Genomic DNA, 16605 nt, shown 5'->3' on the forward strand with positions numbered 1-16605 from the left:
ATCCGTCTTTAACTTCAAATTTTTTTTTCAGTGTGGCATTTTAACCACTAGGTGTCAGTGTTTTCTAGCAATATTTGACTTTTCCATGACTGATAGTAACTGACCACTACCAAATAAATACGTGATTTTCGAGTCCCAATGCAATGACCAAGCAGTGTAATGTATTCTGGAAAGACCTGGCTACTGGTATTCTTTAAAAAAAGAGCAAAGTTTCAATTAAGTCCTGACACACGATTAATATTATTATTCATTTGCAAATATTACATCTTTTATTCTGTCTTTTTTCTCATTCTAAAGCTTTAATGTTAACACATTTAATAATTTACGCATGATGAAACCGTAATACAAGATTTTTTTTTTTTAAGTAGATTTATTACTTTTTTTATTTAATACTAACTTGAGTCATGGATGTGGTAAAAACATATTAATAGCAAAGTATATGTCACTTCCTCTGCTTGTAATCCACAATGCCCACAATGTGATACATTAAAAATAGCAAAGTGTGTTAAAGTTTCAAGATCAGAACAGCTGCCTGATGAGTGGTTTGCTGGATTTAACCGCCGCCATCACTCCTCTGTGCGCTCTTTCTGTGTGTGCGCCCCATCTTTGCTTTGTGGGGATCCAGTCTATAAATACCACGGAGCTCCAAACTCAGTGACAGTCAAAGACAGCTGAAGCCATACTCTTACCCACACGTTGAGGCTATTTGTAGCAGTCGGAGCAGGCCAGTGAGCACCGGCAGTCCCGCTGTGTCGTAGCAGGAACAAAACCCCACCAACAAAATGGCGGCGTTGACAATAGACCCGATGCGGCAGCCTCGGATGTACCAACAGACCTTGCTCCAGGATGGACTGTGTGATCTTTTGGACAATGACAAGTTTGTGGACTGTGTCCTGAAAATCCAGGACAAGGAGTTCCCCTGCCACCGTCTGGTTTTGGCGGCCAGCAGCCCCTTCTTCAAGTCCATATTCCTGTCTGAGCAAGAGGAGAGCAAGAAGAGGGAGATAGTCCTTAAAGATGTGGACCCCAGTGTCATGGAGATGATCCTGCGCTACCTATACACATCTGACATTGATCTGACAGAGCAGAATGTCCAGGATATCTTCATGGTCGCTAACATGTACCAGATCCCCTCTATCTTCTCAGTTTGTCTGACCTACCTTCAAGAGAAGATGGTGCTGGGAAACTGCCTTGCCATCTTCAAACTAGGGCTTCTTCTGGATTGTCCAAGACTCGCTCTTGGTGCCAGGGAGTTCATCTGTGAACATTACCAGGTTGTTGTCAGGGACCAGGACTTTTTCCAGCTCAGCCCCAGTGAGTTAGCCATCATCCTCTCTTCAGATGCCCTGAACGTTGAACGGGAGGAGAAGGTTTTTGAATCCCTGATGGAGTGGATCAAACAAGATGAGACAACGCGCTTAAAGGAACTCCCTGAGCTGTTACACTGCGTCCGATTCAGGCTCATTCCCACAGACTACTTCAAGGAAAATGTTGAGGGTCACCAGTACATCCGATTTAACCAAGAAATCAAGAAGGAGCTGGATCTTGTCACAGATGCCCAGCAAGGTCGCCTCCCCAAGCCGAAGAGGCTTGGCAGCGATGGGGCAAAGGGAGGAGAGGGGATTGATGAGGAGAGGGGGGATGACGAGGAGGCATACCTGCCAGGAGTCCTGAACAACAACCCTCGCTTTGGGATGTTTGAGATGGACCTTTTACTTATGATCAACAACACTGGCACTGTGGCCTACGACCCGGTGGGAAACGAGTGTTTTGTAGTGTCAGAATCTACAGAGATTCCCAAAAACCACTCCAGCCTGGTGACAAAGCAGAACCAAGTATTTGTGGTTGGAGGACTTCTCTATAATGAGGAAGACAAGGACGAACCATTCATGTCTTACTTCCTACAGGTAAAGGGAGCATCTGTCTCTCAAAGCTTAGAAGCTACTTTGGTTTCGTTTTGTTTTGCTTTTTGTTAAAGAGCTGGAAGACTTTAACGGTCATATGTCATAATTTTCTCTTGTGGTGTAGATCTGGATAGCTATTCATTATTGTGTACAAAGCTTAAAAATATGAGAGCAAAGAAATCAAGGTTTTCCAAAGAATATGAAATAACGTATAAAGCAGCCAATTTAAGCATCAATGCTTAACACATTTGTCTCTCTAGAAAGTAGAAATACCAAACTCTCCCGGTTAAATGTGATTTCTTAAGGTGAATATTTCTAGGGTGATTTTTTTCACTGAAGAAGACAAAGTGAAGAGAAATGCTGGGATAACCGGTGCCTGTGATAAATGTGTTTTCAGCATTGAATGAAGAAAAAAACCGGAAGTCTTATTTTCAACATAACATCAGTTTCTTACTTGTAAAGGTTTAACAGTGTTAAAGGAATCTACAAGTCAGAATATTATTCTGACACCATCGTCCTTGTCACTGGTGAAACTAAAGTGATCCATCTAAAATTTGACCCTAAAAGCCACTTTAAGCTAATGCTCTACATATGGTTGTTATAAATAATGGTAACATGCTGAATTTCTCAATGTCTTGGCTCAGGCACTGAGAAAAAGAAGAATTGCTACTGTTGGTAATTTTATCTCAGAAAACATGGGGTGGTAACATTTTGAGAGTGGTTAATGCTCAAACTCACAAACCTACACAGTCATACTCTATGTTTTGTGATCATATGTCATCATGGATGATAATAATAATAATAATAATAATAATAATAATAATAATAATAATAATAATAATAATAATGTCCTCTTTGTTGTAGAAAACCACTGCTACAAAACTTGGCTTCTTTGTTGTTTGTTGCAGAAACGTTCCATTTTAAACCTGCTTTTCTGCTATAACATAGTAATAGAACACTACTATTTCTACTTTATAAATTTGTATCTTTCGTGGCTCTACAATTTGATCATATTTGTCATTTTTAAAAGTCTAACTTTAACAAAATCTCTCTCCACACTTTCCTCCACAGTTTGACCCAGTAAGTTCGGAGTGGTTGGGGATGCCTTCCCAGCCAAATCCTCGGTGTCTGTTCGGCCTGGCCGAAGTTGAAAACTCAATTTTTGTTGTCGGTGGAAAACAACTGAAGGAGGGAGAGCACGCTCTGAGTTCAGTCATGATCTATGACAGACAGTAAGTTTATCTCGATTTAAGGAACTTGTAGTAATTTTATATGTTTATTATTTTATCGGCTGATTTCCCATAGATTTGTAGTCATTTAAAGAAATCTAAATTATCCAGATCTGGAAATATCTGGCTATTTCATGCTTCCTCCAAACAACAACTCTGTTGGTCTTGGCGTTCACGTTTAACACGTGCTCATAGAGACACATTGTCTTCTTTGCTCACAGGTCATTCAAATGGGGAGAGTCCGACCCGCTGCCTTATGAAGTGTACGGTCACGGGACCGTAGCACACAACGGTCTTGTCTATGTTATTGGTGGAAAGTCTGAGAGCAAGTAAGTGGCTTGTACAACTCTCAGCGTCACACGTATTAATTATGAAAGAAAATGGCTCAATGCTAATTTTGTAACTTCCCTTATCTGGTCTTTATTTTTCTAGTTGATTTGTTCCAGTTTATTCACTTGTGTCACTATGGCACTGAACTATGAACACATAAAACAGCAGTTTTATGTGTTGTTATGGTATGATGATGTACCATTCATCTTGACAGTCCTGTTTAAAGTTTGTAAAGTTTGCTTTATTGATGCACATATATGGCATAGAACACGATCCGTTTAAGAGTCAAAACGTGCATAAAAAGTACCAAGACAAATCAGTCATTTTCTTTTGTTTCTGTATATATTGTAAGTCATTAAATATTAAGGCGTCCGAGTAGCACAGTGAAGGCAGGCATGCCACAGTGGCACACATCGTCCAACAGAAGTAGATCTTAGACTTTTGGGGGTTTTTTCCCTCAACTTTTAGAAAATGTGGCCCTTTTTGTTTGTGTGTTTGTAAAATGGGCCCCCAACGTTTTCAGCGTGCTGTTGTAAATTATTTCATGCAGAAAATGTATGAGAAGAGTCTCTGTCTACGACCCCACCAAGTTTGAGTGGAAGGACTTGGCTCCTCTGACGACAGCCAGGTCTCTGTTTGGCATCGCCATCCATCAGGACCAGATCTATGTGGCCACGGGAGTGACCGACTCAGGCCTCACCAGCTCTGTGGAAGTCTACGACATCGCCGCCAACAAGTGAGAAAACCATTTTCTTTCCCTTACCAGTGTTTATGACCCATCCCACTTATTAAAAAAGCAGGCTTTTTAAAGCGACTACTTTAAACAGTGAAATTAGTGTGACAATCTGCATTTAATTACGACCCTTTCCCTATTATTTCTCATGGATTCATTTGAAAAAACAAAAATAAAACTTGATTTGTGCTTACGACACAAAACATTACTGAAATAAATACATTTTAAAATCTACTTTAACAAGGTGGCATGCAAGTATTTTCTCTGACAAACACAGTTGAGATCTGCCTATCATTGGCAGGGTACAGGGTTAAGAAACTTCGCATCTACGCAGTTTTGAGTTTTATGGAAGCCTTTAGCTGCCAGAGCAATAAATCCAGTAGCAAGATCTTGTTATAAACTAGACGAGAAGCTTTCTCATTTTAACAAAATAAGTCTCATGTTTGATTAAAACGAGGAACGTCCTTGTTTTACAAAGCTATAAAAATGCATTCCTTCTTAAAAAAGGGGCTCCCTCTGACCTCTCAGACTCAGTTTCTTCTAGACACACAAAAACAGTCCTGGAGGTGTTGCTGTTTTTACTGTTATTACCGTTCTCGTTAAAACCAGAACACACTTTGATTTTAATGAGAGCCAAATCTTGTTATAACAAGAACGCATTTTGTTTTAATGTGACTGCCCCGTGTTTATTTCTTAGCCCCTGTAGTTAAATTTATCTGTTGAATTTAGCATTAGGAATGACGCTGCATTAGTTAAGAAATAGAATCTTTCTTAAATATATTTACATTTTTAACACTATTCTAGCAAGTTGGCAGGAAAATACTCTTCCTGACAACTACAGCTAAGACTTACCATTCATTAGTAATCTTCTTTAAGGCTAAACAGTTTAGCAAGCTAGCCTTTAGCACTTAGCAAAGGCTAAGTGCCTTTAGACTCTGGAATCATAACACCCAGAGTCATATATTAATAGTGTTAAACTACCCAAAGTTGGATTAAACATTAATTCTTGCTCCATCAATGATACTTTCTCAACCATTGTCAATTTATAATATTCATTATGTTCATAGTCATGTATGATGAAATATACTAGCCTTAGGCTACCATTCAAGCAAGAACAACTGTGAATGAATCAACAAATTTTGTTAATTTTTAATTAACATGTTGATGTATTATTAGTTACACATAGCATAGCATAAGCAACATTGTTCAAATGTAACCGTTATTAAAACTGTATTAACTAATACACTTGATTTATGTGTAAATATTTCTAGTGGTGCGTATGTCTTCTTCCAAAATTCATTTTAAAGTGCATGATATTATTAAATTACTCAAGAGCATATATACTATTCTGACGATATATCAGAGCTAACACTTTGGGATCATAACACCCAGAGTCATATATTAATAGTGTTAAATTCCTGTTGATTGTGTTTCTTCCTACCTGCAGGTGGTCTGAGTTTACGGAGTTCCCTCAGGAGCGCAGTTCTCTCAGTCTCATCTCTACAGGAGGTTACCTGTATGCGATCGGAGGCTTCGCCATGATGCCCAGCGAAACCAGCGAAGATCCTGTACCAACTGAGATGACCGATATCTGGAGGTGAGAGGCCACTTTACATGATGGCTGTGACGTTTCACTGTTTCTTTAACCGTTTGTGATTTAAATGCACATAAAAATTGTGGTAAAAAAACAACAACAAACAAACCTGAAACTGATTATATAGATTCATGACAAAGTGGAATATTTTAAGTATTTATTTTTATGACTCACAGGTGCTAAAATTCATAATTAATGATTATCTAATTAATTGATAAAGCAGAGTATTTTAAACAGATATTTCAGGCTTTTGAAACACTGAATACTGGATAGGGGCTCATTTTATGTCAATTACTGCATCTGTGCGGCATAGCATGGATTTGATCAGTTTCTACTGAGATGTGTGGAATTACTCTACTTAATATCGGAGTTTCACTTTTTTTTCTTTTTTTTTTTTTTTACAATATCCACAAATTTTAGAAGTACAATGTCTAAAAGATATATGTAATCTGCAATGTCTAAAACATTGCAGATTACATATATTGCAGATTACAACTAAAAAAAAAACCCAAAAACAACATCATCCAGCCCATACGGTATTTCCAGCGGTCCTCCAGTTTGTAAGCTTAAAAACCTCAGTCTTGCTGCCACTCATTTGAACACAGAGCCTTTCTCATCATGGGAAGCGTTTAGGACGAACAATGCAGACAGAAGCACATGGAGTCTGAAATGGGGAGGTTGGATTCCATTTTGTTATTTCTCTTTATATTGCTGTGTCTAAATTCTGGGTTTAATTTGCTTGGATATCTTCTCCTAGGAAGATTAGCAAGTATTTTATTTGCTGTGTGTTGTTGCAACACGTATCATATGAGTTTCTCTAGGGAAATCATTCTTTGAAGGTCTGCGCCTGGTACGCTGGGATCACTGTTGCTGCTTTACACCATTTCACGATGCTATGGTGAGTACAACCAGCACTAACACGTGTGTCTTTACTCCAGATATGATGAGCCAGAGAAGTGCTGGAATGGGATTTTGCGAGAGATTTGCTATGCAGAGGGATCCACCATTCTCCCAGTGCGACTCAACACTCTCCGCCTCACCAAGTTATGATCAAGCTGAACTGCTGCTCTGTTGGGTTTCATGTTGTGCGCTGGAGGAAATATAATTCTTCTGTGTGGACATTTTCCTAAAATTAGATTGGGGGACAGAATGATTCAGGGGCAACATTTAAAGACAAGAAGAAGCAATGGGTTGTGAGATCAGAGTGAAGCTGTTTTATCACGTGCTGTACAGCAGGGGGAGACAGAGACATGCCAACTGATTAAAGCGAAAGAAGAAGGACAAATATCACCAACTTCAGAAGAAAAAAGAAAAGAAATTTTGATCTGTGTATTTTACCTTTTGGTGTATTGTTTCATTGAGTTTGTTTACAGCATATATTATATTGCTGCATTCAAATAAAATATTGTTGAAAAAACTACTTTCATGGTTGATTCACTGGCTGAGCAGAAAAGGCACAGACGCCAAATCAGAGTGCAGATGTTTATATTCATCTTCATTTGTTCAGTAAATTCTACACCCCACACATACACACACACAAAAACACTTCCTCCAACAACAAATTAAAGAGACTTTGTCATCTTTACACTGACATGATGGAAATAGCACAAGTGGGAAACGCAGTTTTAAATGTAAACATTGATTTCTAGCTGACACCTGAGTACTAAGCATCATTATAAACTGCATCGTAAAATAATTCTGTTTGCTTATTTACAGCATAGCAATATATACACAACAAGAGCTCTCTGTGACGTTAAGTTCCAGGTACATATTTAGCTCCGTTTTTAGTTTAACCAAGCACGGGAAAAGTCACATGTCTCCTAATATGATATTTACAAATTAAGGGTAAAATGTTTGGAGAAAACATTGAGCAGCTCATGAGTGGTCATCAGTTTTTGAAGCTGGATTAGCCTACCTTACAACAGGAAAAGTCTACAGCGGCCATTGTCCCAATTTGCTCCTACAAATGTTAGCATGCTAATGCTAATGTTTTATGAAAAACAGTAGCGAAGTCAGAACTACATTTCCCATTTCCCCCACTCTGATAGCTTCCGTTTTATTTTTACCAGTGAGGTAAATGGGTTTATATACTTAACAAAAAATATTCACACCGCTTTATTTTTTTTCCACATCTCGCCGTGTTACAACCATATGAATGTAGTTTATGGGCATTGTGTTGTACACCATCAAAATTAGCATATAATTGTGAAAGAAACTGTCCAGTTTTTTCTACACGCATAAGACACTGAAAAGTGTGGCGGGCAAAGCTACTTTTAGTCTTGATACTACAACATGAAATCTTTCCCAACCAATTTCCTTTTGAAATTTTTTACTTATGAAATAGAGTTAAGCTCTGAGTAATTTATTCTCAGTTCTGTTCAGATGTTTGATAAGCTGAAAAGAGAACGAAAAAAAATTAGTTAATTTGTTACATATAGTCAAATTAAGTATAAGCTTAATTCATTTACATTTGTTAAACATGACAACTTATTGAATTTAATATATTTACTTGGGTAAAATTAATTTGGTTACATGTAGCAAATATTTTTTTTTAAATTGGATCACCTGTTTTCTTTTTTCAGTGTTGAAGATGATAACAAACACAGCAGACATCATGGTTTAAGTTTTTAAAGTCAAAACATAAATCCAATGTCATTTGCGAATTTTTGACATAAAATTTGTTAAAAAAAACAACCAAACATCTGTTCACAGACGACGTCCATCCACTCTAATTGGGCTTGAGTTATTTACAAATTAGAATAGGAAAAGAAAAGTTGGCGTCTATCTGCTAAATCAGACTTGAAGCTGTAATCACAATGAATGTTTTACACTTTTCAGATTTCTATTTGTAAAACATTTGTAAAAGAGCTGTTTAAAAACCTGACCTATATATATATATATATATATATATATATATATATATATATATATATATATATATATATATATATATATATATATATATATATATATATATATATATATAACTAAATTAAATTACATAAACTCACAAGGGAGTCATCTTTTTTATATAAAAAGATTAATCCTTAGGAAACAATGAACAGATGAGGAAAAAAAAGGCAATTTATCTTGTCAATGTCAACATACACAACTGTCAGAGGAAACAAATGGTAACAACAGTACAGAATATTAACAAAAAACCCCACAACTAAGCCATTTATCCATGCAGTCCAGACAACAGAAGATGGCTTCAGCATTCACTGATGTTACACATCTGCTCCGTCCATTGTGAGGAAACTAAAAGCCTCTGTTATCTGAGCAAAGTTTCACAAGCCAGAGCTTTCATCTCTCCCCTGGACTGTTTTCCGGCAGTAATTCAGCCGAGTGTATGGTCTGTATAAAACTGTCACAGACAGGATAAGCACACCCAGTATGCTAGCCGTGCTATGGACGCCTCCTCAGTGACTCCTGGTCAGGACAGTCCATACCAACGTCCATATATTTTGTCCCCTTTGCAACAAAACCCAACATCTTGCTTCTCTTTGGATGATCAGTCAGCAAACAATAATTAAGCTCTTTTTAAACGCAGAGCAGTGAGGAAGATCTCCCTGCCTGAGTTAGCATGTTGCCACACCATAGCCAGCGTTGCTGTTGTCAACATTGAGTTCAGCTTATTTGCTTGGCCTTTTTGCCAACTCTCACACTTTTCCAGTGATACTTAGCAGTTTCCCCGTTTTCTCATGTCAGTCATTTAAATCTCACTCGAAGCAAAACCCTTCTTACCCTCTGTGCTATTTTTGACTGACTCTAAACAAAGTGACAATTTAGCGTTTTGCCTCCGTGGTAGGTAGTTTGTAGAGCACTGCAGACACCTAAGAGTCATGTAACCTCTAGCCTGTGATGGCTCCTGTTTGCGATTGACTAGATTTTATTCTTTACAATTATTTGGTTCAGTTTAACTTATCCTTGACATTTTACCACAGGGTAGCTAACGTTGCTCCTCCGTTAGCTTAAAGGTGAGTTCAGGACGACTTCTTCACTTGCTGAACTCAGAATTTACCGCTTCTGAATTGCTAAAGTGTAAATAATGTGATTATACTCAAAGGCAGACATTTACGGTTAAATAACCAAGTGCAATGTCACTTGTTTTTGATTTATCAGAACCTATTTATCACAGCTATGAGATCCAGTCAATCCTATGTAGGACATAAAATTGTTATTCAAGCTCAGAACATAAATCATTGATTCACAAGTCATTCAAAGAGCCAGTACTTCATAATATTGTCAATGTGGCTCCTATTTGTTTTTGTTTTTTCGTATAGCTTTTGGCGCTAATGTGTGTATCTTTCCCTTGGACATTAGTATTTTTGCAGAGATAAAATACAATTTAGACTCATGATATTAAGATGCTAATATTTCTCATTAAAGTTAAGTCTCTCCCAGAAAAGGTCATATAGTTGTTCGATCTGCATCATCATCTGCCATGATGGCCAAGAGGAGACAGACTCATGTTGGGTCCAAATGAAGTAGCTATCTTACCATGACTCCACATTAAACATGATCCAAAGTATGAATGAATGAGCGGACAATATGAAAATGCAGCTATAAGCAATGAAAGCAGGTCCCTCTCTGACTATGCACTTTGTTAAGTGTTTAACGTGCATGACAGTAGATCTGTACGTCATATGCATGTGAGCTGTGTTGGAAACTCAGGCGTTAGCAGCCAAACATAACATCCATGAGCGTCGAAATGCTCGTAAATCAACCAAATCAATCACACTGAATAGGAACAAAAGTAGATTTGTGCCGCCTTTAAGTTCTAGAGACGATCATTATCCTTGTCACCCCTTGTTTCAGCCTCTGCATCCACTTCTTCATAGCTGGTGTGTTACGAGTCACATGCTGGCTCAAACGTGCACGGCCCAAAACCTTCCAGCTCTCTGTGTTGTATTCCTCAGTGAGAAAGTCGTTCTGACTGGACAAAAAAATGATCTGAGCTCCACAACAGAATCGGTCTAAAGTTGCTTGTCAAGCAAAGGCAACGAATCAGCATGAATCTCAGTTCTGTTTTGGTCGGAACTCTTTGCAATTATTCTTGATTTGTGTCTTGTTCCAAGGTTTAAATGTTTGAGGCTTTTAATTTGAAGTAAGAAAGGGACATCCTTCTTCCTTTCTTTCACAAATCTCCCTTCACGTTAGAATAAAAAGTTGGTGACCTTGTGCCACTAGTCAGCCACGCTGCAGTTCAATGAAATCTCTTTCTGTGATCATAGCTGATTTTATATAATCTGGAAAAAAGAAAAGGCGTGTACCTTCTTTACATTTCATGAATAAGAAAGTGTTGTCGGAGGTGTCAGATGACTTTGTGCTCTGGCGAGAAAAAACACCGAGCACCTGTTGCTTTTTGTAGCCAGCATATAAGATAACAACAAGAAAAACAACAACAAAACAAAACAGGAAAAAAAACAAAGAAAATCCATGTTAGGATTATTATGGCCTCTGTACACCCAGTGTATGGCCACAGTATGTGTGAGTCACACATTCGTTAACCGACAATAAAAACCAGAAGGGTGTCAGATTGCAGAAAGGTGCTCCTGGCAGGCCGAAGCCCGCCGCGTGGTGGGGCTGCATTTGGTCAACAAGGTGATCTGGGTGCTGAAATTGTTGCCGTTGCTCCCGATGGACGGCTGCTGGTACTTGGTGTCGGCGCCGAGGAACCGCTGCAGCATCCACCTGCGCCACTTACGCTTAACCTCGGACTGCACCTGCAGTATGGAGAGGGGGAGGAGGAGGAGGAGAAGGGGAGGGTTAAAAAAAATAACACACTGTGACATTTTAAATAAGAAGAGCAAACATCTAAAAAAAATAAATAAATAAAGCTTTGCTTGAATTTACTCACCTCTCCGTTCAGGAAGCAGTACAGCACCGCCACGACGAAGCCCTGTCGGCGAGACGCAGAGGTGAAGGAAAGAGAAAGCCGTGCTGCACAGCACAGCCGAGGGAAATGCTCCAAATATTTGCGCATGAATAATGACGGCGAGATTAAGACCAACTTCAGGCTGAGACAGGAGGTTCATCATGCGGACGTCTGGGACATGTTCCCGGGAGATTGCATTCTGAGCCAAAACAGTTATAAACGGGGAGGATTTTCCACCGCTCACTTTCCATTTTTGCACTTTACTCTCAACATCTATGTCCAGTGGAGTACTGTAAACCAGGGGTGTCCAAACTTTTTGCACCGCGGGCCCAAAATGGCCAAGCTGAAAACACTCGGAGGTCAGTTTATTTATTAAAGATGCAAAAGTAATTTTATTGTTCTTTTCTTTTGATCTGCTCAGCAGTAAATTAAAGGGTCTCAAAGTTGTACAGTTTCCTAACTTCTTGGTCAAGATATAATTTTTTAGTTATTTTTAGTCAAAAAATGAGAGCTGTCTTTGAAAACCCTCGGTGAGATTTAGCCCACTTCAATTATTAGGTGGGACTGAGTCTGTTTTTGAGTAAAACCTCGCTGGAGATTTGTTAAATGGCTTTAAAAGTGAAAGCAAAAAGAAAAAAAAAGGCTAATTAAAGAAAAACACTTGTTTTGTACCTAAAATTTTCTATTTAAGATGTAAAATTGTCAGTAAAAAACACAAGAAGTCTCCATCTGCATCAGCCTCATCTATACCACTCCGGAACTGCATTAAGGGCCACACAAAACTCCTCTACGGGCCACAAATGGCCCCCAGGCCGCACTTTGGACACCTCTTGTTGTAAATCAAGTAACTTATTGCAAATGCACAATAGTAAGTATTAAAACACACTATTCTGTGTTTCTCTTGATGTTGACGTTGGATGTTGACGTTAAATGTCTGTTTAAATAAAGATTTTCTGCCTGGCTGAAATGAAGACGAACGGGAACAAGCTTTACAAACGACTGGGTGTGTTACCTGAAATGATCCCAGAACCAGATCAAACACCATCCTGAGCTGCGGGTGGACGTGGTCAGGGATGAAGGCAAATATTATGAAGTTTATCCCAAACAGAGGGATTAATAACAGGGTGGACTTAGCCAGTCTCCTGAAAGCAGAAAGAGGGAAATTTATTAACAATGTTTCTTACATATTTGTTAAAACTGTGCCAATTGTCACAGTATAATAGGCTTTTCTGTCTCCTTCCTGTGGTTCTATTGCCACCCGCAGAAATACGGCAGTCAGAAACAACCAATCAGAGCCAGGAGGAGGGTCTTAGCGCTGTCAATCAACCCTGCATGCATAGTTGTTGTTTTAGCATTAGCAATGCATTAGCAATGCATAACTAGTAATGTTTTAGTTGTGCATCACTTTGTGTTGCTCTACTTACATGAACGTCTAATATAAACTGTGTGTTTATAAAAGGACAAATTGAAAAAATATGCCTGAATGCATCTGGAAGATGTCGTGTGATCTTAGTTCGCTAAGATCAATAACGTAACGGCAAATTTTAACGGCAGGAAACAGCTGGACATTAACCTTTGCCTCAACAGACATGTTGCCGTTTGGCAAAGGAAAACCTACGAGTACTGGTTGGACTCCTTCCTTCCGATGTCGGGACAGTTCATTTTCTGCCGCAGAATTCGGATTATGCAAATGAAGAGGCAAAAGTTCATCTGATGAACAGAGAAGTGGGACGCTGGTTAACGGGGAGCGTCACGTGAAACGGCAACAGCCTACATTTGATGCAACTCACAAGAATGGCAACTAAGATGGGCGTTTTGATGATCCACCATGACGGATCGTCGATTGTTTCCCAGCATCTGACACGGATGAGCCAAAAAAAAAAAGGAGAGAATATAGATTAATAAAAGCAAGAAGTAATACTACATTTATAATATAACTACAAAACATTTTTTAAACTACTGACTCTGCGGGCTGACTAGAAATGCAAGATTTATTTTTTGGAGTGGGGGAGGGTGTTATGTATGACTTCCCTTCCAATTCACAAATATATTGTCTTAAACTTTCCTACATTTGCTAATTACAACAGTGCTATTTACTTCTAAGGTGTGAAAGCTTTATGATCAAAACAAAACCAAACAAAAAAAAATCAACAAGAAAAATTGGAGTGAGAGCCTTTGTGAAGCATCGGTCTTCATGAGTCTAAGAATCTGCAGCTTCTTTCCAAGACTCGCTTTATTTTTATCAGTTGTAAAAGTCGTTGAGTCTTCAGTCAAACCATCGGCTAAATTACAGGGAACTGGCTTTCCAACAGTGCGTGCGCCTGCTCACCAAAAGCAGCCCCTCGCGGCGAAAAGCTGTCGTTTTCTGGAATTTTCTTAGAAAATGACGGAACGCTTAACTCACCCAGGAGGATTTAAATACGCTTTTGTAGCCACCCAAGCAGAGATGAAGATGGTTGGAGCCCCTGTGAATGCAGCGCAGACAGAATTATCCGTAACATTATAGTTAAAACATTCCTCGTCTCAAACAGGAGTCATCAGCTACTGCCACGGGCATCCAAACAAATCATTCGCAACATCATTTGGAAAATTAGTAATAAGCGGGCGAGCCATGCCTGCATTACTTTATAGCCAAAGCAGTTACACATTAAGGGTATGCTTATCTTTTCTTTTTTTTTTTTTTTTTTTACAAGATTCTTATGAACTCAGTGCCAATATTGGCTCATCTGGGGACTCTGCAGGGAAGTCACAGGGTTCACTCCATTCTCCTGCTGGAAAATATCAATTCAAGCCTATTTATAGATATTTTATTGGCGTGTTGGGCAAAATAAAACATGGTTACCGATCATCCATCTCTTTGCTTTTTAAAGGGCAAAAAGAGTTGTAAAAGCAAGAAGCGTCAGATTCTGGCGGCTCTTCTATGAGAAAGTTTAGATTTTAGTGAATGACTGACACAAAGAGGGAAAGTTTAATCTTTAGCTTAAAATCAGTTTTATGTTTTTGATAACTTAGTTCGGCTCTTTGAAAATTTCTTGAATCCTACACTGCAAGTGTAGAGATGATGCTGCTGAAATCAACATTTACTTTGCAAACATACCATATAAGTTCTTTAAAAAAGGGAGACTGCCATGTGAGCACTTACCCCAGCCAATCAAAATGTACCACCAAAAGTACTTCCTCTCTGAGAAGAAGGAGACTGTCAACAGAGCGTGAAGGTAGAGGCCTTCCACCAGTAGCCAGAAGTAACTCGCCATGACTCCATACTGGAAGAAGACCACTGCCGCCTTGCAGCCCACCTGCAACACAAGCACCAGTTTGTGGCTCACTGCTTTCACTGCGAATACAATATAAATGTATTTCACGACAGAAATATTCTCATAAGAAATCGCAGCCCGAAAAGGTTCTTCTCCTTTTTACAAAGGATTTGCCAATTAATTGTCCAATTTGTGTTTATGCCGATGACACTGTTGTTTCCACTTGTCATCGTCTTTTCTTAAAGAGTCAGAGCCACGTGCAATTTAATGTTAGCGTGGTTTAAAGTGGTTCAAACAGAAGGTGTTGTGTGTTGTCTGACTGAATTTTAGACGTTCTTCTCAGTTGGTTGCTGATTTTGATGTCATCACTTGGGAAGGTTGACTCCCTCAAATATCAACTCTTCAGTCTGGTTGGTTGTTTAGCCTTTCGGACGAGTCAGAAAATAACAGCACGCCACAATAGATCACATAGCGTATCCGTGTTAGCGCTCTGAGGGATGTTTTTAACTTTCAGATCTACATAAATGTAGGAATCATCATATTTTGAGCATGTTTACGTTGAATTAGCTTCAATTCGGTAACAGGGGTGTGCATCAGACTGACGTCACACTGTTATAAACATGATAAAACACCTAACAGGACCATGAAGAAGTCTTTATGAATGTTTATGACATGAAGAGACATTCGGTAAATAATGACAATTTCAATGCAAAGTTCGCAATTTTAATGGACTTTTAATGCAAGTTTTAGTACAACTTTGTACTAAAAGTGACATTATTTACCAAATAATGGAAAATTGGAGATTTTAATGGACTTTTAATGCAATCTTTAGCACCTTTTGTCATTATTTACCACTTCATGAAGACTGCTTCATGTTTATAACATGTGTTATGTCATGTTTATGACAGTGTCATGTCAGTCTTATACACACCCCTTCAAATAAAGTGTTACCATGTTATCACTTTAACTATCCTATCAAAATTAAGACAATAAAAGAGCCATAGATTCATTATTCTGTTAAATCTCAAAATCAATATTGTTTTATTTTTTATTGTTCTGGCTGTATATCGTTCTTAAATAATGTAGAAACACAATTATAATTAAGAGCAACAGTGAAGTAGTTAAAATTGGGAGTTTGATGAAAGTTTATTTTTTAAACTCTTCATGATGACGTAATATTGTCTAAGACGCCTTTACATCGTACAACCAGACGTAATGGATTGGAAATCATGTTTTGAAATGTACATTTGTCTGTCGATTTCAAGCCTCACGGTTAGAATAAAGCTCGCCTTCTTTAAGGCGTTTGCAAGGAACGATTCATCAGATCATAGCAGAACTTTCTGTTCCAGCTAATCTGAGCTCTGCACACTGACTGCTCCGATGCATTTTATCTCCATTTAAATGAGGCATCGGCCGTGCATTAAGAAACAGATAGAAATCCGTTTGAGCCGTGTGGACAAACTGCAGGCGAAACGAAAAGAGTGTCCCGTTATCAAAGACCACCGCAATCCATGGCGCACGGCGGGAAAGACTCACAGCTGTGTGAATGCTGGCGGTAACTGTGGCGCAGGGGAAGAAAAACGGCGCAAGAACAACTTTGCAATGATGCGGTTCTGGTGATGTTAAATGTTAATTCTGTAATCTCCAAAGAAAAGGCTGTTTTAGATTTTTCTTTTTTATACT

General features: G+C 38.7%; 2 protein-coding genes across 4 annotated transcripts in view; one reads left to right on the forward strand and one right to left on the reverse strand.

Moving 5' to 3' along the window:
- The first annotated feature begins 452 nt into the window (after positions 1-452).
- LOC122841494 (kelch-like protein 40a) lies at positions 453-7205 on the forward strand. Its single transcript, XM_044134820.1, has 6 exons — positions 453-1907; positions 2976-3136; positions 3355-3462; positions 4014-4199; positions 5644-5793; positions 6729-7205. Exons 1-6 carry the CDS (start codon positions 783-785, stop codon positions 6838-6840), a joined length of 1842 nt encoding a protein of 613 aa, XP_043990755.1. The 5' UTR covers positions 453-782; the 3' UTR covers positions 6841-7205.
- A 1595-nt stretch (positions 7206-8800) lies between these two features.
- LOC122841495 (vasoactive intestinal polypeptide receptor-like) overlaps positions 8801-16605 on the reverse strand; it is a 36000-nt gene continuing 28195 nt past the window's right edge. For all 3 annotated transcript variants that reach the window (XM_044134821.1, XM_044134822.1, XM_044134823.1), the window contains 7 exons: positions 14811-14964; positions 14073-14133; positions 13459-13525; positions 13287-13378; positions 12681-12810; positions 11651-11692; positions 8801-11516 (listed from right to left, as the gene is read on the reverse strand). In XM_044134821.1, coding sequence (XP_043990756.1) covers positions 11325-11516; positions 11651-11692; positions 12681-12810; positions 13287-13378; positions 13459-13525; positions 14073-14133; positions 14811-14964 — 738 coding nt within the window. In that variant the 3' untranslated portion in view covers positions 8801-11324. The remainder of the gene's footprint in view (positions 11517-11650; positions 11693-12680; positions 12811-13286; positions 13379-13458; positions 13526-14072; positions 14134-14810; positions 14965-16605) is intronic.

The sequence above is a fragment of the Gambusia affinis genome, linkage group LG12 (genome assembly GCF_019740435.1).
Source record: "Gambusia affinis linkage group LG12, SWU_Gaff_1.0, whole genome shotgun sequence".
Lineage (NCBI taxonomy): Eukaryota > Metazoa > Chordata > Actinopteri > Cyprinodontiformes > Poeciliidae > Gambusia > Gambusia affinis.